Here is a 26,754-nt window from a genome sequence, read left to right as displayed (position 1 = left end):
GATTACGCCACTGCCGCTGCAACAATACAGCTACAATGATGTAACTGTGCTGCTGTAGTACCATAGTGTAGACTCTGTTTACATTGATGAAAGAGGATTTTCCATCAATGTAGGTAATCTGCTCCTCTGAGAGGCAATAGCTAGCTTGACAGAAGAATCCTTCAGTTGACCTAGCTCCGTCTACACTGGGGTTAGGTTGACCTAAGCATGGTGCTCAGGGCATGGAATTTTTTACAGCCCTGCACAATGTAGCTAGGCTGACATGCGTTTTAGGTGTAGACTAGGCCTTAGAGTATAAAATCCTTGAGGCGGGGTACATATCTTGTTCAATTTTATAAAGTGCTATGAACATTTGAAGTGTTCTATACATGATTAGTAAAGGTATCTGTCTGATAAGGATTGCTGCAAACATGTAATACTCAATGACATTTTTAGTAAATTAGACCCATGCTAATCCATACACCTCAGGTAGAAACAAATTTGGAAGCGTCTCATTCTCACTTCTCAGCAAAGATTTAGAAAGAGTGCTGTAGTAAAGTCTTATGAAGTATGAAAATTAAATCTTAAAAATAATTAAAATTGTAATTACAATTTAAAAATTAAACCGCACTTGTTAAATATGTGATGGAACTAAATTTAGTGATGCATTATTCTTGCTTGTTTGGCCACTCTGTTCACAATTTCAGAATCAGAGGGGTAGCCGTGTTAGTCTGTATCCACAAAAACAAGGAGTCCGGTGGCACCTTAAAGACTAACAGATTTATTTGGGCATAAGCTTTCATGGAGGTTCACTTCTGAAGTGTGTTTTTACCCACAAAAGCTTGTGCCCAAATAAACCTGTTAGTTTTTAAGGTGCCACTGGACTCCTCGTAGTATTTCAGAATGGCTCTCTGTTATTAATTCAATATTGAAGTTTTTCTAAGTTCAGAATGCTTGAAACTCATCTGTATTGATTCATATATTGCAAAGAAATACTTGTATGTAATAGTTATAGTAATTTATTGAATAGCATGACTTGCAGGAAGTGAAAGAAATTTTGTGGCTGCATACAAAATGTGTAGTTGCCTAGTTATTATTTCCATTATCAGCTTCTCATTACTTAGGGTAACAGACTATGCTACAAGTGGTTAGGAATTTCTGATGGGCATTTGTTATAGCTTATTTGAAAAAAAAGAAAACAGAATGCACTTGAGCTGAAAGTGCTTTCTTAATAATCCTCCTGAAGATCTAAGTAGAAGGCATAATATTTACATAATTGATTTTATTCTATATATATTATTATTAATCTAAATGTATGAATTTACTGTAACTAAGTGTAATATACTGAAGTTGTAAATTGTTTGAGATAAAACTGTAGCTCTCAGTGTATTCAAATATACATTTAGATGGCAAACCTGCTAAATTATCTGAAGAAAGGCAAACATTATGTCTTGTGTATATGTCAAAATGTATTGGGAAATGAGGTGGATATCCACTTACAGTTTTGGATTGCTAAGTAGCATTTTAGGAATCTTAAAGATTATCTGGTTCACAAATACCAGTCAGGGCTGGAAGAATGTAGACAATGTTCATTCCCAGATTGCCTGTGAATCCCAGTGATGTAATATACTTTAAAAGGTGTCATATAGATGTTAATAAAATATCTTAGTGCTTCAACTGTTAAGTACATAAGAGCATAAGAGTGGCCATACTGGGTCAGATCGCAGGTCCATCTATCCCAGTATCCTGTCTTCTGACAGTGGCTAATGCCAGGTGCCCCAGAGGGAATGAACAGAACAGGTAATTATCAAGCGATCCATTCCCTGTTGCCTATTCCTCGCTTCTGGCAGAGGCTAGGCACACCATCCCTGCCCATCCTGGCTAATAGCCATTGATGCACCTATTCTCCATGAACTTATCTAGTTCTTTTTTGAACCCTGTTAGTCTTGGCCTTCACAACGTTCTCTGGCAAGGAGTTCCACAGGTTGATTGTGCGTTGTGTGAAAAAATACTTCCTTTTGTTTGTTTTAAACATGCTGCCTATTAATTTCATTTGGTGACGCCAAGTTCTTGTGTTCTGAGGAATAAATAACACTTCCTTATTTACTTTCTCCACGCCAGTCATGATTTTATAGACCTCTATCATATCCCCACATAGTCGTCGTCTTTTCCAAGCTAAAAAATCCCAGTCTTATTAATTTCTCTGCATACGGAAGCCGTTCCATACCCCTAATAATAATTTTTGTGGCCCTTTTCTGAACCTTTTTCCAATCCGATATATCTTTTTTGAGATGGGGTGACCACATCTGCACTCAGGATTCAAGATGTGAATGTACCATGGATTTACACAAAGGCAATATGATGTTTTCTGTCTTATTAGCTATCCCTGTCTTAATGATTCCCAACATTCTGTTTGCTTTTTTGACTGCCGCTGCACATTGAGTGGACTTTTTCAGAGAACTATCCACAATGACTCCAAGATCTTTCTTGAGTGGTAACAGCTAATTTAGACCCAATCATTTTATACATATTGTTGGGATTATGTTTTCCAATGGGCATCCCTTTGTATTTATCAACATTGAATTTCATCTTCCATTTTGTTGCCCAGTCACCCAGTTTTGAGAGATCCTTTTGTAGCTCTTCGCAATCTGCTTGGGACTTAACTATCTTAAGCAGTTTTTAAGTAATTAAAGAAGAACAGTAAAATAAGATTGTCAGAGGGGTTGTATTTCTCTCTCCCATGAAAGCAGTCATGAAAGGGGTGTATAAAAACTGCAGCTTTGATGCTTCATATTTTATATTTTTTTAGTAATTGTCTTTGACAGGCCTTTTCCCAGGGGAAATTTTTTTTTAAAAAAAGGGTACATTTCATTTATGTCCAGCTCTGAGAAATTATAAGTGTATAAAGTCTGTATTGTATAAAGTCAGTCAGCATGACTAGATTTGTGAACAACTCCTTAATGCTGCCTCTTGCAATGGATTCACCATTGGAGGCCTGATGGTGCAAGCTGCTGACAAACCTTAACTCTCATTCGAAGGAGACGCTCAGCACCTCACAGGATCAGGCCCACTATACAAATTACTGTACGTTGATTTGGTTTTGAGACCATCTTTTATATGTAATGTACTTAATTTTTGCATATCTACAAGCGTCTAATATGTATGATATATGCTTCCAATTTATTGTTGTCTGGTTTGCTAATGTTAATGGTAAGCAACTAATCACAACTAAACAAATAACAAATTTTAAATAAGACTTTCTGCTGCAGGCTGTGGGTCACATCCTGCTCCCACTGAAGTCCATGATAAAAACCCATTGACCTAAGGAGGAATTCACCCACAGGACTACAGTTGTAGACTTTTTGGCTGTTTAATTAGATATAAATTTGGGGGGGTCAGTCCTTTAAATATGCACGAGCTGTCCCATTGCATTGTCTGGGACTGTTTACGGGAGTGATGTTATCACAAGTGTAAATGTTTGAAAGATTGGGCCTCTGTGCGCGCAGTGAATATAAATCTTCTATCTTGTTAATTTTGAGACTTAAAAGTACAAGATAGAATAACTCGGCCAGCACTTACTCTTGGAACCCATAAAAGAGTATTTATATCATAGTTCTCTTCCTTGAATTTTTTTTCAAATTTTTAAAAAAAAAATTTTTTTTTTTTTTTAAATTTGAAAAATAACTGCAGGCTGTTACGTCAGTTATTTACAAATAGTGCCAATGAACCAAACCCTAACAAATCTTTATGGTGTGTTTTGTGTCTCAGATATTAGGAAAGACAGTAAGAAGGCAGAGTCTATCATGGAAAAGTTCACTAGGGGATATATTATGGTGGATGCTTACATGGCCTCACACTGGGTAGTGGGAGGAGGCAAGGCCAGCCAGCTCCTGTTCTCCTGAGAGTACACTAGCTACTACCAAGATGCCCTCCACCAGGAACAACTTACCTGAAAGAAGGTGGGGAGTATGCAGAGCTAAGGCTTCATCCCTCCAGTGTGCAAATCAAGAGATCTAAGTGTACTACACTCTTTAAATGCACTTCACCAGTACAGCCAGAGAACTTCAGAGATTCCCTGTAGCAGTGCAGTTCTGCATCACCACCAACTATGGGCTGTCCAATTGGACTTGGGCTCCTAAATCACTTAGGTGATTTTGAAAAATTTGCTTTGTATCTAAATGCTATAACCTGAACTCAGGTCGTGGTAGGGAAGTAAAACCTGAATTGGTTCATATCTTCAGTCACTTTGTTTTTAAAAGTGTTTGACTAGGAATGTCAAAGTTTACCCGTGTGTGTGTGTGTTTCATATTTGGGGATATTAAATTTAAAAAACAAACTCGCTCCCTAAGTTGTTATATGCATCTTTAAGATTGACTTAGAATGCATGGAAAAGACACTACATCCCAGATGTAGAAAAACTGAGATTAACTTCCAGTAGTATGTCTTATTTAAGATGAGACTGAGGTATAGTTATACCTAGAGCTGAAGTCTTTGAACTTGATTGGGTTCATGCGATCTTCCTTGGGAAGAGATCTGTGTGCAGATTCCCTGCTTCCTTGTAGAGTACAGGCTCAGCTATTTCTACAGCAGCATTCCCCACCACCACCTCTTTTCCCCCAGAGCACATGGAGATAGGTCTGCACGTGGGGAAGCTGGGCAGAGGAATTTGTGTCTTCCTCCACCTGCATGTCCACCAGAGTTCAGTTCAGTACAAAAAGAAATACATCTCAAGGTTGTATTTGTTTCCCACTACTCTCCATCCCTGCTTGCGCACACACCATGACACCTCATCATGTACAGATGTCCACTGCAGAAACCTGGCCACTGTGGCTCCATTGGATCCCTTGGTAGGGGTGGATTGCTGGGAGCACAGCTAGCATGAAGGCACAGGTTGTCTGCACAGATGGACCTCCTGCTGGTCCGTGGGTTATGTAGAACAGTTCCATAGTTGGATAAACCACTCACACCTAATGGAACAATTTCCATCCCTTTGCCTTATCCTTGGGCTTTACCATGGGGAAGCGCAGTTGGGCCTTTTGATTCTACCCACATCAGTATTTATGGAAAAACAAATACTGTTTGTGATTTATATTTCCATAATCCTTAATGCTGTAATAACATTGTAACGTTTTAACAGCACTTGATGTTTTCTAAGATGACTTAAAAAATGTATATGTCAGTAAGTCACATAATACCTATTTTATGTAATCCGTTGCGCTACATGAGTTACTGCAGATAATGCGAGCATGTTGTGGTTTACTTATCAACTGCATATCCCATAACAATGCTTTTATTCCATTACTTCTTATTCTGTGTATGTTAATGTATCAGTAGCAATTTAGTAAATGTAGGTGCTAGTACAACACAGTAAGATTTTACTTGGCAGTATTACTGTAATGTATTATATGACTTGCACAACATATTTATTTACATGTAAATCATATATTGCCCATAAATGTAAATGAGATAATCCAAGAAAGTAGTTAGCATATTAACACAAGCAGATATTTTCAAGAAATGACTTTTTTACAACTTTATTTTATAATTTAATATGATGTATTTTTTTCTTAAACAGACAAAATTGAAGAAGCACAAAAAGAACTTAATGAGACAGAAGACCAGCAGAAAGGTAAAAAAGCAAAAACAATTTATGGCAAAGCTGATCAAAGCCTTTTGTAGTCTGTGGAAAGTCTCCCTTTGACTTTGCTGGATTTAGGGATAAGCCAATAGAATGCACGACTGTAGAGAGAATGCTGTGCTAACACCCAGTCTTGCTAACAAACACTTGCTTAAACTTAACGACTTGAGTCGTCCCATTGACTTTGGTTGCTGAGGTGAATAAAGTTAGGTCTGTACTGATGTTTCAGCTCATACTAGGGGTTAATTGATTATTAATAACTATCTTCTGTCCTTGATGATCAACCTGTGATTGATTTATATGGATTATGAGAGGACACTTATTAGTTATTTTAACATACAGATGACTTCTGACAGATGAAATCTGTGTAGCAGAGATGCGTGGTGGCTAGTGATAGTGGTCATATAAGGTTGGCTGACAGCAGTATCATAGGAGATTGGTGCTTTGTGTCATAAATGTTAAAGGCGTTCTCCTCCTTGATAGTGTGTTTGAAGTGTTATCTGACATGTTGCAGGTGATGGACAGTTTGGTGAATAATCTTTGATGATGTTGCCTGGAACAGAGTTGCTTATTTTTTTTTATACGAGTTTCATAATTTTTTACAGATCATAGTTTCAGACTTTACTGATAGGCCATCCTCAAAATAGAGATGATATTTGCCTACATCATAGAGGTGGTGTTGTATCCTAACTAAGTTTGCAAAGTGCAGGGTCAATCAGTGGAAGAAATGAAAACTTTTAGTATGAAGAGAAGCAACCAAAGGGTCCTTTTAGGAAAAGTTGGATGCAAGCTTTTGTTGTTCTGCATCAGGGCATTGACATTTCACCTAATATTTGTAAAGGATGAAGAAAACAAAAATAAATTAAGTGATAAAATCATCAGGCTTAAAGCTGTAGTGCTATATTTGAGTATTCTTTGCAAATTTAGAGACTCTTCCATTTCCACAAATAAGACTCGATACTAAACTTTAACCACTTCTGGCACATTCTTATTTAGTAGATCCTAGATCCCTGTGTATCTTCAGATCAGATTATAACTGCTTATTTAAGTGATTAAAAACAGATATTTTTTATTATTGTCAGTCTTGCAGTCTAAAACCAGTACAGCTCTGGGAGAGTAGGCTAGGCATAATCAACCAAAATGTTAACTATGTTCAGGACCATGCATGCAGCCGGCATAGCTGAAATTATGCACCTGGTTACACCTGTGCAGCCCCATGAGACTGGCAGTTACAGAATTTAATATGGAAATAATTGAGACAATAAGTAGAGAACCATCTGCTACTATTTTTAATGAAGTCTCTTTACAGAGTAGAAATGCACTTTTTCTCTTTAGAAAAATTATTTATTTTATGTTTTGTTTGTATGTTGTACGTAGGTGAACCAGTTGCTAGTATGAGCTAGATTCTGATGGATATCATTTGAAGAAGCAATGAAATTCTTAAGGATATTGAAAGATTGAAAAGAATATTTGTATAAAACTGAAAAAGTAATTTAAAATACGGACGCTTTCATATAATGTTGATGAAACACAGTAAAATGTACACAAATTCACCTAAAGTATATGTGTTTCTTTCCTTCTTTCAGTTGTTTTGTATCTAAGTTACCAAATGGTCTTTTCAGTTTAGAGATTCTTTAGATAATTGTCTTCCCTATTTAAAATAAATAGGGTAATAAATTCCACAAACTTATGAGCCAACTGCTGTTTGGCAATATTGTAATTTACATACCCTGCTTGTAGAGGAAAATGTTTTCATGAGGTTATTAGACATACTATTTTTTCAGCTGACGGTAATTGGCCAGTGATCAGGTGTGTGTGTGTGTGTGTGTGTGTGTGTGTGTGTGTGTGTGTGTGTGTGTGTGTGTGTGTGTGTGTGTGTGTGTGTGTAAAAAGCCACAAAAAGAGTTTGTGCTAAATACACCTTGTTTTCACTAGGTAAAGTAGTGAAAATAAGAAGAAAATTGTAATAGAACTTTCTTTATCAAAGACAGGGAGAAAAATAAAGAAGCAGAATAGCAATATTTATAGACAGACTTCTCTACCTGTGGACCCTTACATGTTCACAGCATGTCCCCACTCTTCCTATCATCTCTCATTCACTATAGAAAGGTCAGCCCCTGTCTGGTTGACCCATAATACCAGCCCCTATTGCCATCTTGTTAAATTTCAAACAAGAACATTTATGTTTCCTCCTATGTGGCCTTTCTCACTTGGAGCTCCCCATAACATCAGCAAAACTAACTCATCATCTTCCTTCAAATCACTTCTTAAAACCTTTCTTTGCCATGAGCTGTACGACAACGGTTAGGCTGCTGTTGTGCCGAGACCACTGCCTGTCAAGCTGACCAATATTATCTAATTGTTTCCTTGTACTCTGCCGTGGGTCTGTCTATATCCATCTGACAGGTTTCAGAGTAGCAGCCGTGTTAGTCTGTATTCGTAAAAAGTCTGTAATTCATCACTTAAGATGAGCCATCACCAGCAGCAGGGCATTTGGAGAGGAAGATGATGCTGCTGGTGATGGCTCATCTTAAGTGATCATTCTCCTTGCAGTGTGTATGATAAAACCCATTGTTTCATGTTCTCTGTGTGTGTATATAAATCTCCCCTCTGTATTTTCCACCAAATGCATCCGATGAAGTGAGCTGTAGCTCACGAAAGCTTATGCTCAAATAAATTTGTTAGTCTCTAAGGTGCCACAAGTACTCCTTTTCTTTTTGTATCCATCTGTTACATCTTGTGTTACACTTAGATTGTAAGCTCTTGGGATCAGAGACCATATTTCCGTTCTGTTTGTACAGAGCTTAGTACAATGGGGTCCCAGTGCATGACCGAGGCTCCTAGATATTAAGATAATAATTTTAAGAATATTTAGAATAAAGCTACAACTGGAAAACCAAGACTTTTTAATTTACAAATATCTTGGACCTGATTACGTTTCATATACATGAGAGAAGAAACAGTTTGACCATTCTTAATTCAAATGAAAAAAAATATTTAATTTATGCAATACACTGAACTCCAGTGCAACTTAGGAAAGGAAGGTTGCTGTCATAACTGGAGCACAGGGACTTTGTCAGGTTCTGATAATACAGGTTCATCACAGTCATACTGTGTGTCCTGGGACAAGTCATTTTACTTCTCTATCTCCATCTGTAAAATGGAAATAACAGTAATAATATCTGCCTCATAAGATACTGAGAGCCTTAATTCGTTAATGTTTGGTAAGTGCTTTCAAATCCTTAGATTAAAAGAGCTAAAGTAGTACAAAGTGTTGTTGCTAATCACTAGCAAGAAAGCACATAGTGAATACGGATACTGTCAGCATATCCAGACACATTCCACCCTTACATACTAAGCTAACTCTGCAGTGAATGAATTTTGAACATTGAAAAGTAGACCCTGAAAAGTCAGTGGCTAAAATTCTTGGTGTTCCATTCTTCTTTCCCTTCCCTTGTGTGCATTAAGGTATAAATTGGCTCCAACAGCAAAATTGTGAATTAAGGTGCATTAGAAATGTCTGCATTAGGAATATTTGCATAGAGTGTTCAGTCAGGTCTAACATAAGTTGTCGTGAACTCAAGTAGTTCATGTACAACATACTATAGAGTCTGCCTCGTTCTGGCAAAGTACCATGTAAAATGTGTGTAGTTTGATTTTGCTTTCCCAAAATAAAACATTTTAAAAAGGAAAAGAAATCCTACCATAATGGGGAGGGAGGGAGAAGAACTGATCATATTTCAGTAACCAGTAAGGTGTTCAGTAAGGGGCTTTAATCTGTGATGTCCTGCAATCCTCAATCTTGTCACCTCTCTTGTTTAGTTCATGTATAAAGTCACTGCGTGAAATCATGGAAAGATACTCAGAGTGCCATTAATAGCAATGTCTCCTCATCACTCATAAACTGTGCTATATGCCCACTGTCCCAATGCCTGAGAAAAAGAGGGATCTAGGATTACAGAGGGATGGCTCAAGATAAAATCTGGAAAGATGGAAGTGATGATGATAGGCAAATGAGAGCATTTTGATGATCTACCATGATATGACCTTACCCTCCACAGAAGCTGTTTACCCTGAGGTTTTAGTACAGTCTTTTTGGACTCCTCACTACTTTTGGATACTCAGTGGTAGTAGCCAAAAGTGCCTTCTTTTTATCTTATACTTGCTGGAGACTGTGCCCTTGCCTCTGGAAGAGGACCTAGTCACTGTGATCCATGCTTTCATTACATTCATTTTTTATTTGTAGGTTAGCTTCACAATCATAAAGAATAGAAGCTTACTTAATTTAAATGAAAGCTTAAATTCTTCAAAAATTGAAGGTTTAATTCCCTTCCCACATTCACCATGCAAACCTCTCATTTGGCAATGCGGGATTTTTTAAAGCCCTGAGTTAACTTGTTTGTTCTGTTTGCTTGCAACAGAGCTGCCTAGCTTTGAATTTCTAAATGCCTTTAAAGAGCAAACTAATAATCATTTGTGTAATTCTGTTGCATATTTTCTTTGAGTGGTTTCATAAAGTCCTTTGGTCCTATACATAATTAAAACATATATAAGTGGCTATTAAGTGATTCTGCGTACATCAGACTACAAGATTTTAAATCTATATGGGATATTTTTCTAAAATATAAAATACAGCATAAATAGGAGTTATGGGCTTGACACAGGAATTATCATGTTACGTAGGCTGTCAGACTAGATGATCATAACGGTCTCTTCTGGCATCATAATCTATGAATAGGTCTATCCTTACAACAGCAGGTAGAGTACAGACACTGTATGCGCAACTAGCATGGGTATAAATAGCAGTGTAAATGGTGGTGCAGCAATAATTAGGGCATCAGAACCCTAGGGTATATACCCCATCAGACTCTGTGGATGCCCAAGCCATGCCTCTACAGTGCTGCTTTTAGCAGTGTGGTGTCCCACTGCTTGAGCCTTTGCCCACTGCCTCTTCCCTGCCCAGCTATGCACCATAGTGAGTGTGGACACCGCCTGCCTTTCACTGTGGTGTGTAGCTACACGTACACTACATGTGGCCACAAGTGTAGACAAGGCCTATGATTCTGAGTAACTCAAAATGTAGTGAGCAGATTTGTTAGACATCTGTTTGCTGCTGCTGAGAAGAAGTGTGACTTATTGGGTGGTAGAGGGGAGTTCTTTTCATTTTTAAAGCTTTTTATAAACTTATTCCTGCTCTCATTGAAATAAAGTAAAAAACTCCCATTGACTTCAGTGGGAGTAGGATTAGGCCTTACTCCTCACTCCCTGCCTTCTCTGTTGGGTAGCTAAGTAAGTCTCAATATTCTCATTTTAGACGGGGATGCTGAGAAACAGGGACTTGGTCAATTTCCCTAGGACAGAGTAGGAAGCGGTATTAGAGCTCAGTGTGACCAGGTATACAAACCCCATGCCAGGCAAGAATTGGTTAAATAGCATCTTTGGGTTCAGGAAGCCTCTCCTCCTGCTCCCCCCCCCCCCAACCCTATGGCACCTGTAAGGCATGCCACTGTTGGAGCAGGAACCTTAAAAAGGGAGGCACTCAGTTGAGAAGGCCCTAGGTTGGGGAAATAGATAGGCCTCTCATCCTCAGCTCCCAGAAAGGAGCAGAGCAGAGAGCCAAGCGATTTTTGGTTACTTGTGAGCAGAGCAGAAGGATGGATGCTGTTCTTTATGTCTATTTAGGTTCCTTTTCCTTGTTGCTTTGAGAACTGGAATTAGGGGTTTGATCCTGGGGAAGAAGCAAGAGGTCTGACCATATAGATTTTAGTTAGTTGCTACAAGGGTCCTTGGCCTAGGACTGAGATTAAAGGGAGGGACTGGGTTCCCCCACAGCCAAACTGGGAAGCCCCCAAATACTAGGGGCCAGAATAACTATTGAGCCTGGACCAGGGATGTTGATTTGGTGTGAGATCCTGGGACTATTGGGTGAAAATCCTGGTTTATCTCAAAGGAGGTGAGACCAAAGGTGACCCTGCTAGAGGGCCGAGACACAAGACAGCAGGGGACAACAAGTGGACCTGGTCAGCAGGACTACAGGGAAAAAAAATATGCAACTTTTCTCCTAGCCGCAACGTGGTGTACCAGCTGGTGAATTTGTTTGCCATACTGGGATTGAAACTCAGGCGTTCCTGGCTCCCAAGTCTGTTTGGAGTGCAAGGTCATGTCTGTACCTGCTGTTTCTATTTTGGAGGGAAAGGTATTTTTGTTTTTATTTATTTTATTTATTCATTTATTTATTTATTTAGTAAATATACTGTGTAAACAAATTAATTGCTGGTGCTAGATGAAACGAGCTGGTATTATTTTGACAGTTAGGGAGATAAACAGATGTACAATTTTAAAATTAAAATGTCATCCTCTGAAAGTGTTATGAGAACTTTATCATATTAATGTGATGTTAGAGTAATATTATTTTGACTTTTTTGATGAGTACAGCAAAGTTTTTGAGTAACAGTTCAACAAGAGAGATTTCAGGATGCATCTATTCCATTTTTTTCAAAGGAACACTGTACAGGTTAGCATGCCCCAGATGTCCTGAATGAGCCCCCACATTTAAAAAAAAAAATCTTTCTGATAGTAAAAAAGAAACATATCCTCCAAAACTAAGGCTATGCTACAGTTTTAAACCTACAGCAAGGTTTTGTGCCCCACCAACACCACACTGAGGATATTTGGTTTGTTTTGATTGCAGATATGCTTGTGTACTTTGTGCTGTCCTGCCAATGTTCCTGTTTACTCAGTCCTTGTGAGCTGGTAAGGTAATGAAATTGAGAAGAATCTAGAGAGAACAGAAAGACTGCATGAGAGGCACTCGTGTATCTGAGATCAGAACAAACTGATTTCTTTTATATGGGTATATATCTAAGAAGGTGGGTTGCCTGTTGCATCACACTCAAACTGGCGTAAGCAAGCACTTTCATTGCAGAATTTTGGACTCTGGGTTCCTGTTAGCTTCCTCAGTCTTGTGTGGACTCAGACATGATTACTGAGTCTTTCTAGAGGTTTCCCTAGATCAGGTTTTTGCTCATTTAGTCTTCCACCAAAGGATAAAGGGGTGTTTTAAAATGGTTGATACAACAGAGTACTCAAATGAAAATATAAGTAATTCTCCTTTTGTGGAAAGATATTGTGACCTGACCTGGCTGAAGATTTGTTAAGAGAAACTTCTAAAAAGTTGTGCGTATTAAGTAGTAGTAAAAATCTGCAGCTAGTGAAGAGCCACTTCCAGCAACCCAAAGATCTCAGGACTGGGAACTTTGCAGTAATGCATAAAAGGGACATGACCTGGTGGATGTCATCCTTCACACCTTCTAACTGTCCATATTTAACTTCCTTGCTGGTTAAGGCATCATTGGCAGCTAGAGCAGTGGCTCTCAAACTTTTTTAATCGTGACCCCTTTCACATAGCAAGCCTCTGAGTGCGACCCCTCCTCCCCCTTATAAATTAAAAACACTTTTAATATATTTAACACCGTTATAAATGCTGGAGGCAAAGTGGGGTTTGGGGTGGAGGTTGACAGCTCGTGACCCCCCACGTAATAACCTCGTGACCCCCTGAGGAGTCCCAACCTCCAGTTTGAGAACCCCTGTGCTAGAGTGTAATTGAATTAACCTCTTCTGCTTCCATTAATACCAAAAAGGAAGAGTTAGTGTTTAAACTTCTACAGTTCCATCTTTTAGGGCTAAATTTGTTCCCACCATCTTCTGTCTAATGTATCTTTAAACATTATTGCCATTAAATATGAGTGCTCATGTTTCCCTAATTGCTGCAGGCAATGTGGATTTAATTGAGCCCATCTTTTCAAATGGAAATATGTATTAAAGAACTGAAGAGAAAGGAGCAGGGACTATTTGGTCAGAAACTTGTTCTGGCTCAACATCATTATGTACAGCGGAAGCTTAGATAGGGTGACCAGATGTCCTGATATTCAGGACTTTTTCTTATATTGGTTTTCTATTTTTCCCATCCATACTCATGGTTGGGGAATTGTCTGTAGGCAGGATTTCATGAAATCAGGCAATGAATTGTTAACGACCCTTATATTGGCCACTCTTTTTCTGCTTTTCTTACAAAAAGGCATTTGAAATCTAGTGACCCATGCAATGAGATGTTATTCCTGCATGCAATACTAAGGATATTTAGGATTTAGCATAAAATGCCTCATTTCATGATTTCTATTCAAAATTTGGCACACTGGAGAGGAAAGAAGAAAAAACAGTCTGTAGGAAAAATCTTTCATTGGACTAAAGATTTTGGTGTCAAGATGTTGTTTTGGAGATTATTTTGATTTTTTGGCTAAACATATGTACTGAATTGAAATGTACTATAGCATGCCTGTTTAACAGTGGATGTTAGAATTGCTCCATTGAGGCTTTGGCATTACATAAAGTGGTGAATTGTTTATTGATCTTTGGTCCTTAAACTTGATGGATTTTTTGCCTGCATTACACTCACACAGGCACAGTCAACTCACGGAAGTGTTGAATTTTGGGGCAGCAGTTTTGGTAAGCTCAAACCTGATCTGCCTCAGACTGTGGGCGGCAGAAATTCTGAACTCCCACCCAGCCTCCCAGGCTATTCCCCAGGTTGTTTTCTCTTTAGGTAGGAGGTAGGGGGTTTTTTGGGGTGGGGGTGGGGGAGTTGTGTGTGTTTTGTTTCCTCTCTTCATGGTGGTATATGCAAATGTATAAGAAATCAGATAAAACAGAGAGGAAGAATGTGTTCCTCTCATAGCAAAGCAGCACCAACTGGTCATGTTGGGTTTCTGTTTTGTGTGTCAAGTTTCCAAAGCATCACCTGTGGTGGTCTCTTGAGTAGTAAAATCACTCTCTGCAACTGTAAAATCTCTCTGCTTCAGCAACTGAACAGCAGGTTTCTGTGGATTTGGGGTATTTGTATCAAGGAAGAGGAAATGCTGCTGCAAAGTTCTGGGGTGTGAGCCTCCTTGGCTCTGCCATTTCTGTCTCAATCTCTCCTTGTTAAGCAAGGCATTCTTTTGTGGCTAGAGCTCTGCTGGACATGACTTCCTTCAGCCAAACCAAGAAGCTAACTGTCCTAAATAGAATTCTGTTACAAGGATGACCTTTCTTGGGCCTACTAATTAAATTATGTCCCCACTCCCACCCTGAACTTCTTCTGATAATTTTTCTAGGTGGTATGAGTCATAACATTAACCGACTTAACTTCAGGACAGCATCATCTTCTCATCTATATCCAGTCATATAAGGCAGTGGCTCTCAACCTCTCCAGACTACTGTACCCCTTTCAGGAGTTTGATTTGTCTTGTGTACCCCCAAATTTCATCTCACTTTAAAATTACTTGCTTACAAAATCAGACATAAAAATACAAAAGGGTCACAGCACACTATTGCTGAAAAATTGCTACTTTCTCATTTTTACCATATAATTATAAAATAAATCAGTTGGATTATAAATATTGTACTTACATTTCAGCATGTAGTATATAGACCATTTTAAACAAATCATTGTCATTTTAGTTTGTACTGACTTTGCTAGTGCTTTTTATGTAGTCTGTTGTAAAACTAGGCAATTATCTAGATGAGTTGATGTACCCCTAGAAGACCTCTGCGTACCCTCAAGGGTATGCATACCCCTGGTTGAGAACCACTGATTTAAGGCAAAATTCACTTTGTCTTAACCGACTTCTATTTCTGGGAAGAAATTAAATCACAGAGGAACTTTCTGATGAGTCCAGGCATTATGCCTTTGGATCTTCCCTGCCTTATGCTGTGATATTACTGGATTGCTAAGGCTGATCCTATCTCCCCTTGCTGATGAAATATCTCAAATTCATATAAACTGTGAGGAGGAGAAGCCAAGTGGAACACCTTCCTCTTTGCCTGCACATTCCAAAGCTGTCAGAGTCTCACTCTCCCTGCTTGTTCATCCAAGTTGTACAAATTGTTGATTCCTAGATGAAACATTTTAAATTCCAGTTGTCTTGATTGAGCACTTTTTTTGGTCTAGCTTTATTTCCAATAAATTATTTTTTCCTTCTGGCTTCAGTGTATGTTTAAGTGCTACAGCTATTGTGACTGGGCTGTGACAAGGAGGTTTCAGATCATCTATATTGCTGTCCCTTTTAAATTTATTTTCTCTCTTGTGCCGGCTAAAATGTGAGGTAAAATTGTTCAAGTCATCAGTAAAATACCATTAAAAGATAAGAAATATTTATTCTTCCTTCCCCTCACTCCCATTTTTCTTTTAATTATTAGAATTAAGTTCTTTAAAATGCTGTAGGTCACAATATATATATATAATTTAATTATAAATTAATTAAAATATAATTATATATTTAATATATATTAAATACAGGATCAAACAATGTTTGAGTCTTCTTAACTAGTGGTTATTAAGGTGAAAAATATATCAGTCTAAAAAACCACAAGCATGGACATTTCTTGATGAAATGTGAAAACCTTACTCGTTCAAAAAGTACGTTTTGCAAAAGACTGGACTTAGCTGTAAGGAGATAATCTTATGATACTAGCAACATCACACTGCCTCGAAGATATTCTGTAGAACAGAGAGAAAATTGTCAGTATCGCTTTGGACCACTGTTTATTTTTGTTTCTGTGTTGTCATGGCTAAGATGCGGTGGGCAGAGTGCATGCAATTGTAATTTGATTGGTGGTGGGAGTTGGGAAAAAGAACAAGGAATAAGAGGCAGCTGTGAAAATGAAGGAAAAGGGAGAATTCACAGGGAATGTCTTCCTCTATGTAGCCACTTTCATGGTTAAGTGAGGATCTCATGGGCATATATTGTGGTCAAGATTTTTGAACAAGATGGAGATCTCTGTTTGGATACTGCAGGTACCCCAAAACATTTTAAACTGTTTAGATATTCTTCAACTCTCTATGTATTGTCCTGGTATATTGGGCTTTCCAACTTGGCAGCAGTAACTTTAAAATATAGAATGGCTGTAGTTTATTTCTAGAGGCCCTATATATAGATTCATAGAGTTTAAGGCCAGAAAGGACTATTAGATCATCTAGTCTGACCTCCTACCATTGGCCATTAAATCTCACTCTGTTAACGAGTTGATTTTTTTAGTACAGTTTGCATTAGTATGTTTTACATACAGTAACTTCACAGCCATACTTGATTCTTGTAAATACTTAAAATTATGCATAACTTTAGATAAATGAGTAGTCCCATTGAAGTCAATGGAACTACTCACAAAAGTGAAGTTATGCACATGCCTAAATATTTTGAGGTTCAAAGACTAAAGGCTTGTACCACTTGTATGTGTGGACTGCTTTAACTGCAACAGCACAATTCTAGCAGTACAATACACACACCAACCATGAATGCACCTATACCTTATGAAGTTGCTTATACCTGTACAGCTTATTCCCATAATGAAAAAGGAATAAGCTCTTCCAGCCTGGTACCTTTGTACCCACATTAAAAGTGGTACCTGCATAACTATTTTTATTTAAAAAAGAAATTCACACCCCTAACCAATAGTAATACTGGTACAAAAACTGTGTGTAGAAGAAGCAAGCCTTAGAGAACTGATCCAGTGATCACTGAGGTAAATAGAAAAATTCATAAGTTTTAGTGGGCATTAGATCAGGTTTCTAGTCAGTGTATTTGATCCTTTTGAATATTGAAATAACATTTTGTTTTATTGACTTATTTCCAATTGTGATTTATGTAAAAGCAGATCACATGGCTTTTAAGGTTTCATTCACCTCATGAAGAAAAAATAATCTTAAAACTCCTGTTCAGCAAAGCAATTAAGTACATGCTTGGCTTTTTAAGCCCAATGGCCAAGATTTTCAAAAGTGACAACCTATTTTGGGTGCCTCCAGTTTTGGTACCCAACTTAAAATGTTTAAAGGGGCCTGATTTTCAGAAAGTGCTGAGCACCCTCCCTCTGAAAAAAGTCAGGCCCTTTAAAGTGTTTCAAGTTTGGCACCCAAAACCATTAGTTGCATTTTAAAATTTTGTCTGTTGACTTTAAGGGGACTGTACTGGGATTCTCTTTTCAATCATCAGACCTAGTGATGAGGGCTTGCTGCTCCAGTCCTTTTTTGTTCAATGTATTCGGAACCCTCTGAATGGAGTTCAGCTGGATCAGCCTACCTGTCAGTAACCCCCTAGTCCTACCCATCCCAGGGCTAGGTATAGGGGAACTTGGGGTATGTACGGGGACATGGGTCCACCAGGTGACTGCCTAGGGCCTTTGAAAGTATGATAGCATGGGATGGCCTACGTTTGGCCCACGGCCTGCTCACCTTCCTCTGGGCCACTTCCTATCACACCAAATGGCTCAGTTTACGGTATGGCTGCTGTTCACTTGTAGTCCTTAGCTTCAAACGCCAGAGTCTCAGGACTAGTGTAGGTGACCCTCTGATGCCCATGCACACAGTTCTCACTGCCTCTTGGGCAATGTCTAAAGGGACAGACTCACAGCTGGACCTCTGCGGAAAGGGCTTCTTCTCCTACTGTAGTAGAACAGTGCCCCTCTAGGAAATTGCTTTTCTCCTCCTTCCTGCCTGGGCTACTGGAGCTCTCTTTCTACTGCTCCTTTCCCCCAGAAACATGCTCCGAAGTGCCTGAGAGGCAGAGCTTTCCTGGCCCAGTACTGCTCCAGCCTTTCCCCTGCATCAGTTTTAGTGTACAGGGACTATTTGTGCTTAAAATTAAGCATGTGCTTAAGTGTTTTGTTTAATTGGGGACTAAATTTGGGTAGAATGTGATCTTGGCCTCATTAATTATTTTTATGTATGTATGTATTGACACTTAAATTTTTTTTTCAACTTTGAAGGAAAAAATATTTTAAAAATTTCTGTCATTATTTGAATCTCCAGTCTGCTGTATGAGGTTTAAAAAAGTTGGTCAGTTACAGAAACAAAAGGTTTTAGCAGTCTGCTGTTAATTTAAATGAAGATCCTTTGGCTTTCACCATTTAGACTTACTTTCTGTATCTAGCACTCAAGTTTTCTGTTTATTCATGAAAACACACTCATAGGGATGATTCATAACTGTTTTGCAATAGGCTCAGAGATCATTGCTGTAATTAAATAGACATCACATATAGGACTGTAGAAATATTTTAAAATACCAAGTCCCTAGGGTTTCTAATTTTAGTTTGCGGAAGACCCTTAGCAACGGTCTGCCTCTCTTTTGAGAGGCTTGCACATCTTTAACTGCATTCTATTTCAGAAAATATGCATTTTAAGAGTAAATGTTGGCTCTAGTATATGGATTTATAGTGTGTTTTAAAATACTTCTATAGAATAAACTAAAAATACTAGAAACTAAATAATGTACTATCTGTTCGACTGTAAGCCAGAAAACTGTGAATCCAAAAGGTAACTTTCACAGAGTAGTATGGGAACGGAAGTAGATACCTTGCTTCTGCTCTCTGTTGCTCTTTCTTTTTTTTTATTTAAGCCCACAGCTTTTTTTGAGAGAGAGAGAGAGAGAGAGAGAGAGAGAAAGTGGATGTTTAATAACATGTGGGTTTGAGCAGACTTTCAGACAGGCAGCTCTAAGAATTACTTCCACAGAGCCATGGAGCTCAAGCCAGTGTCAGGTTTCTGGGTGAATAAAAAGGAAGAAAAATTCAAGTAATTTATATTTTTCCTTTATTTGTCATGTTTATTATATTACTGGGTTGTTTGTATTCTACTGCTCTTCTTCATGTGCATGGAGCAAAGATTAACTGACAAATTGCAGGTCTCTGAAATAATGTGTAGAAATCTTGGCAGAGTCTCTTGCTCACACTTGAATGCAGAATGAAACAGAGTAACCATAGGTGCTGGAACTATTTTTGTAGTGGGGGTGCTGAAAGCTTTTACCATATATTTGGTTGTTATTACTACTTCAAGCCGGAGTTCAAGCCAGGGGATGCTGCCGCACCCCCGGTATCCCTAGTTCCAGCATCTCTGAGAGTAACCGGGGAGCAGGGAAGAAGAAAGGGGAAGTGAAAAGAAAGCAAAGCAAACCAAAAAACAAGGAAAAATGATAGTGGGAAAACATTAGAGATAAGCTGGTATGGGGTCTGATGGGAAAGAATGGAAGCACAAGTCAAAGAGAGCCAGTACAGCACCCTGGGACTGCTTTTATACCCACCATCTAGATACATGTGGGTGACGGCTAGGGTGACTAGATGTCCCAATTTTATAGGGACAGTCCTGATTTTTGGGTCATTTTCTTAAATAGGCTCCTATTATCCCCCACCCCGTCCTGATTTTCACACTTGCTGTCTGGTCACCCTAGCAACGGTTGCCATACTGCAAGATAGATTGAGAAAAAATGTTTTAAGAAATCTTATTCGAGTTTGACCAAGAATCATTTGACCGGCCAACGGAAGTATTAGCATTCATAGAAGCACAGTGATTTGGAGGGATGAGGCTTTTGTGATTTGATGAGGGAGTTTATCATTCTGTGATTGATTTTTGCTTCTGTCTTGCCCAAATGTAATTACTATTTAAAAGCAAATCAGATCTCAAACATTGCATTACTTTGATAAAGATTTTTGTAAATTAACACAGTTGTATAATGAAGTTGACAGATATGACTATTTCATGCAATATCCATAAAAACCTTAATACAATAAGTTACATATTATTGTGGGCCAGGATTATATGTAACCTTTCTAGGGGGAAGATGTAATGTGAGGCCTACGAGTTCAAAGGGCTATATTGAAAATGTGCTGGACAAAAGTTTGCTTTTGGTTCAATAAGTGTGACTATCTAGGGGGAGGTTAATGTAAATTCCCCACCTCCATTTATGCAAAAACCCAGCCTTTTGAAATTAAGCCCTGGATGTGGTTCGTTATCTGTTCATGGAGATCAAAGACCTGAGCTGAACTTCTCAGCCTGAGTTCTGGTTCTGAATTTAAAAATGGGGGAAATCCAGTTGCGGGGTTTGAAAAACTACTACTTATCAGAGCCTGAGGATGGAGTTGGGGGCGTCTTTTGATGCATGTTTTTGCATGTGTGCAGATTGTTTTATTTTTTTAATACGATTTTTCTGTAATACTTTTATTACCTTTAGAATAAATGTGCTCAGAAAGTTTTGTGGGGGAATTTGTAACTGCTGGCAATTACCCTGTTCATAGTCTTTGGAAAGAAAGCAAAGCGCAGACACAGGCCTCTTTAGGTAGTCTACCTTGTTGTGGATATCACAGTTTAGTCAGGGAACTGTACAACCTGGAAAAACCCTGGTTAGGAAGGAGTGAGGCACAGGTCTCTGCCCAGAGATGTCGAGGAGCTGGAAACCAGTAAATGGGTGCCCACAAGGGGCCACAGGCAGAATACATGTGTGGATACCCTGAAACTGTGAGAGATATCCTCAAGAACATTTACCCAAAAAGGTAGAAGAAAGTAAAAACATAGGTGAAGATTGGCTGTAAGGGAGCAGTTCCTTTTAAAAATAAAAATTCCGTTAGCTTTTGCAATTAGCAAGATTAAGATAAATATTTTGCACTTTTCTATAGTACCTATTTTCAGAGGATCTCAAAATTTTTTGAAAACAATTGAAGTTCAGAATACCATTAAGTGCTTTATTTACAGTATTTTATAGATAGGTAAACTGAGGTACAGTTTAACACCTTCCCTGGTCAGGATCACAGAGGGAGTCAATGACAGAGCCAAGAATAAAAACAAGCAACATGACTCATAATTCCTGCTGATTCAAAGTTCTTTCAGTATGAAAATCCGACTTTCAGTGATTGCTGAAGAATGAAACAAATTATAAACCCTTTCTACAAGTTGTTTGCCTTTTGTGAGAGCATTTCTACACAGTCTTCATTCCCTGCCCCCCCGAAATATACAGTCACCATGTATTAGTATGTCTTTACAAAATATGGCACTAGATAACCCTCCAAAACTCTTGAGCTTATTTTCACAGTGAATTTGAGATTCCTAATTACTGAATTGATAGAAGCTAGGCACAGGTCAGATGTTGAAGCATTTGTACTTGTTTTAAAAGACCCTGTCCACTCTATAACTTTTAACCAAGTTTACTAACAAACTAGTAGTTGGGTCTAAATATGATGTGTGTCCTCACACAACATGTTCCAAACCAGAGTCATTTAGCACCATTTCTCCCCACGTGGTTGTCTTCCTGATTTAGTACACGGTTTGTAGCAGTTTGGACAGGAAATTTTACCCTTGTGCTACGACATGTTTGGCCACTGGGACATTCCCCTTCATGCTTCTTATTTCCACTCTGGGCTTGCCTACACGTGAAATGCTGCAGCTGTGCTGCTATAATGCTTCAAGTGTACACAATACTTGCGTCAATGGATTCTCACATAGGCATAGGTAATCCATCTCCCCAAAGAGGCTGTATCTAGGTCGACAGAAGAATTCTTCTGTCAACCTAGCACTGTCTACACCTGAGGTTAATTTGTCTTAATTACATTGCTCAGGGAGGTAGATTTTTCACACACTTGAGCAACATAGCTAGGCCAGCCTAACTTTTTTGTCCAGACCAGGTCTATGTTCTTGTTCCATGCGCACGCTAGCAGTTCTGCTACAGGTGAGCAGCCTAGATTTTCTCATACAAATGCAGGCAGTACAATAGGTGTGGAGGTATGGTTGTGATAGCAGAAAAGCTGCAATATGTATATAAATGGAGCTGTGTTCCTTGCACCCTGTTAACATGACCAAGCCTCTTTCAGGTTACAAAATCACATCAAAAATTTTAGTGCAGGCAGGGCCTTTTTTTTTTTTTTTTTGTAATTACCTTAATAGTTTCTCTGACTCATGTCAACTGTTTTGTTTGTTTGACCCCGGCTTTAAAAAACTGGCAATAAATGCTGCATCTTAAAAAAGCCTTCATTAGTAATACTGATGGAAATTTATCGATGTAAGACTCAATTAATTGCAATATTATTGAAACAATAAAACATCCTAATGAAGGCAGTTATATTTTGGATGTCACTTAGTTGTTTGTGATAAAGCACTAAATACACTGTTTATCCAAACATATGTATTACTGTGGGTTCCTATCTGAGTCCGTGTCTTGTGCACAAGAACAGCAGGAGCTCCTGTAGTTCTAGAGTTCAGAGCCACTGGGTTCTAGTGACATCCTGCAGAGGCAGTGCATCCCTTACAAGAATGTGGAACTTGATCAATCCATTGCCTACTCATTGTGGTTAAATTTCCTCTAGCAAATGGGAGAGAATAACCTTTTCTGCCGAATCCATGTTTTTGTTTATATAGAAAAATGTTTTTAGCCCTGAAGGTTGAAAGAAAATCTTCTAAATATGAACATGCTGTAAACTAAAGCATTCTGTGCAGACATCAAGCCTGAAACAAGCGTGTGAACTGCCTAATACCCAAATTCTGGCCCTACCATACAGTCCAAAAAGCCAGGCTATGTGCTGGGGCATTTTTCTGAGATGAAGTGAGATGGACTCTATTTCCTCGTCTTCTCTCCCAGCTGCTCTGGAGCAGCACAGCCGCCGCTCTGGTCTGCTGTTATAGCTTCAGACTGAAGCTGTCTCTGCATCACTTATATTCCTGTTACATGGGGCAAAGGATGATTAGTGGATCTACATTGAATCTGCCAATCCCACCACTAATTCCCAATTGCACTGTGGTACATCACAGTCCCCTCCAGAGCTGCTGGTCTCCTTGTCATATAGGAAGCGTATATGACATGTATGCTTTCCACCTTCTGCAGAATAGAAGCAGACTGATGCCTCTGCAAGAGCCACTCTCAGTGTACAGAGGAGGAGGCAGAATTCATCCATGCTAGAAGTAGGACTGCCACCATTCATCTCAATGGGATGTTAATTGTAAAAATTCTTCGCCTGTCTGTATATTCTGGAATAAGAGTACTTTGTTGCTGCTTAACTAAAGAAAAAGTATGGAGTGGACACTTATTTCAGAAAAGTGCCCATACAAGTAGTTACTCAAGAATAGCTGTTCCTGAATAACTCCATGTGTATACAAGCCTATAGTACCACCCCTCAAACTACTATTCATTGGGATCTTTTGAGGGGCATCTGCCTCCTACTCTTCCCGTACCTTTCCTTCACTTTGAGCATCAGCAATCAGTTCGGAAATCTTCTGGCTAGTGACCTACTAGTTTATTTGTAAAGGTTTGCAAGGGTGAGAGAGCACCCATATACAATTATTAGCTTCCACTGTGATAACCATCAACAATGCTACTTGAGGTGGTGGTGTTGATTTTCTGGATACTTGTGCATTAGGAATAGATAAATATTTAGCAGATTAGAATAGGATACAGAGATGAGGTAAACAAAAGTGCATAACAGCAAGTTTCATATACTTGTGTGTGTGTGTGTGTGTGTGTGTGGTAAATATTACTATTTATTTTTATTTTATATGTGCTGTGTTACACTGTGCTTTGATGCATGCTCCGTACAGAATAATATATGCCTATGCTACACAATTATACTTTTGTTTGATGTTATAGATCATTTGCTATTCAGGAAAGCCCTGAAACTCCCAATGTATGCCTAGTTAAATAGAGCAACAAGTGTAGTTAAATATGGAAATAATTCAAATTTTGTTAGTTTTGTTTCATGAATACACAAATGGAAAATTTTAAACTTGATTGATTTCATTCATCTGTGGTAGTAGCTCATCTGAAACGATACTGATAAATCCAGTCACAAAAATAGCCATGAAGGAAGGTGTCTTCATTCCTTGTCTGTTGCCAAATGTAGAGGTGGGGGGAGAGGTCCTGACAGAAAAACAAATTTGTTGCTCAGTGCTTCATTTGTTCCACTATAATGATTTTTATTTTTAAACAAGCACAAAATGAAGGCTTAATTTTACCATGACTGGAAAGGAGTTGCTATAAATCCAAAAATATTATTCAAATAGCTCAGTTTCTTTATATTTTCTTTGCAGAATTTCATATATACCAGCATAGTGACTTTTGAATATCTTACAGCATCAACAATCAAGAATAGTTTTCAGGGGGAAAAAAAAATCTCTCTCAATCTAATCTAATCTAATCACAGAGTCTAGATATGGAAAATACCTATTCAGTCGTCTGGTCCATTTCCCTGGCAGTACAGGATTTACTGTAACTGACTAGTCTTATTTTCACTGTCTAAACTGAAAGAGATGAAATCAGTAAATAGTATAAACAAAAGTGAATTACATTCTGGCAGTTTTGATATTCTAAAGTATCCTTTATAACATAAAGTAGGCTAAAAATAATTGTTACCTGATGAAGCCTCTAATTGGAAAATTAAAAATTTAGAGCCTGCAGACACGCACAAGTCTCTGTATTTGTTTGCATAGAAAACCAATATAATAAAGTAAGTTTGAATAATGAAGTTTGTGGCTTAAGCCATTATTTTTAGGTTTAAATGGCCAAAAAAAAATTTAAAGTGTTTCAAAAAATTAATATCTATGGTCCACCCCTCCAACCCAATCAGTTTGTCACAGTTTCAGGGCCACTGTACCTGTATTTCGCGTCTGTGGTCCACCAAAGGCATCCAATTTAGGCTTCCCGCTCCTACCAGTCACCTCTCTGGCGGAGACCCACATCTCACTCCCTACTGACTGGGGATTTTAAGGCTGAACAACTCCCTGCCTTACTTACATGGTGATATCCCCAGCAGCCAGACTACCTAAAAAGACCAGTGTTTGTGCTTTTTTTCCTCTCCAAGGCTTATACCCAGTGTATTGCCCACAGTTATAAGTTATCACACAGCTCCTTCTAAGCAAGCACATTTATTCTTTAGGTAAAAGCATTGCAGAGAAAACATATAACAATAAAAGTTGCTACACACAAGCTAAAAATCTTACCAGAGGTCACCTACGTTCCCTGTAAGCTGCATGGCCATGCGGCAGGCTCTCAAGGGCTGTGCAGGCAGGTGGGGAAAGGCACCCCGCCCCCAGGCCTGCCGGAACTGCATGGAAGAGGAGCCCGTCCCTTGGCCTGACCCTGCCCAGCCCCACCAGAGCGGCCGGGGACAGGCGCCTCTCGCCCAGCCCCGAGTTGCTGCGGTGAGAGAGGGCTGGGGAGTCCTCTCTCCCCACCGCACCCCCAGAGCAGCCTGCAACCAAAACCCCACATCCCTGGCCCCACCCCAGAGCCCGCACCCCAACCCTCTGACCCATCCCTCAGCCCCCTCCCACACTCCAAACCCCTCAGCCCCAGCCCCACCCCAAAGCCCACACCCTCCCAGCCCTGAGCCCCCTCCCGTACTCCGAACCCCTCGGCCCCACCCCCACCACATGAATTTTGTTATGTGCACCAATATGAAGGTGATGTGTCACCCATCGCCTCCATATTGGTGTACATAACAAAATTCATTCCGTACGTGGATGTAAAATATTAGAACCAACAGTGGAGGTCACCCCCAATACCAATGTAGGGCTCTGGTAGGTTAAACCCACAACTGGATTTTCCCCCATGGTTACAAGTTATAGATTCGTAGATACTAAGGTCAGAAGGGACCATTCTGATCATCTAGTCCGACCTCCTGCACAACGCAGGCCACAGAATCTCACCCACCCACTCCTGCGAAAAACCTCTCACCTATGTCTGAGCTATTGAAGTCCTCGAATCGTGGTTTAAAGTTCACAGTTGTCTTCACTCCAGAACCAGAACAAAGGCTGGGCAGATCAGTTGCTTCTTTATATAGCTCGGGCCATTTATCTTTGCCTTCCGTAACAAGTAATCAACAGACAATAACCATCTACTCAGGATATAGCTTTAAAAGGCTGGGTTTTTGAATAACCAGTGTTGTGGACTTTACATTTGCCTCTCCCTAAAAATTCCCCCTCGCCCCCAATCAACTGAACACTTGTCTCCAAAGTCCATACTTTTCTGGCACATTTTCAGTATAGTCTTTAGAACTCCTAGTTCTTACATCTGTCATATTTTCCCCTATAGAGATTATATACAATCCTGGCCCACAATAAGACATAAGCTTAATACAGTAGTACAGGATATTTCAGGAAATTGCCCTATCTGTCATAGTGTTTTCGCCATCTTGTCGTATGGATGTACTCTGTGTGGCCCACGTCACATACATTTTAATTTATTCTTACAACACTCTCAATGAAGCAGGAAAATATCTGTTTTACAGATTGGGAACTGAGGCACAGATAGACTAGTGTGAAATCCACACCCCATCTAATTCAACAAAAATTTTGC

At 39.1% G+C, this 26,754-nt stretch overlaps 1 protein-coding gene across 14 annotated transcripts in view; it reads left to right on the top strand.

Annotated features, from left to right (window-relative positions):
* The window catches only part of HIVEP1 (HIVEP zinc finger 1), a 201,857-nt gene that overhangs the window by 122,329 nt on the left and 52,774 nt on the right, over nucleotides 1–26,754 (top strand). For 13 of the 14 annotated variants that reach the window (XM_038390706.2, XM_038390703.2, XM_038390705.2 and 10 more), the window contains one exon: nucleotides 5,555–5,608. In XM_038390706.2, coding sequence (XP_038246634.1) covers nucleotides 5,555–5,608 — 54 coding nt within the window. Of the gene's footprint in view, nucleotides 1–4,626; nucleotides 4,712–5,554; nucleotides 5,609–26,754 lie in introns of those variants that run through there. The other variant, XM_043507030.1, reaches the window with a different exon arrangement.

Source organism: Dermochelys coriacea, chromosome 2 (assembly GCF_009764565.3).
Source record: "Dermochelys coriacea isolate rDerCor1 chromosome 2, rDerCor1.pri.v4, whole genome shotgun sequence".
NCBI classification, from domain to species: Eukaryota; Metazoa; Chordata; order Testudines; family Dermochelyidae; genus Dermochelys; species Dermochelys coriacea.
This window is presented reverse-complemented; position numbering and strand designations above follow the sequence as displayed.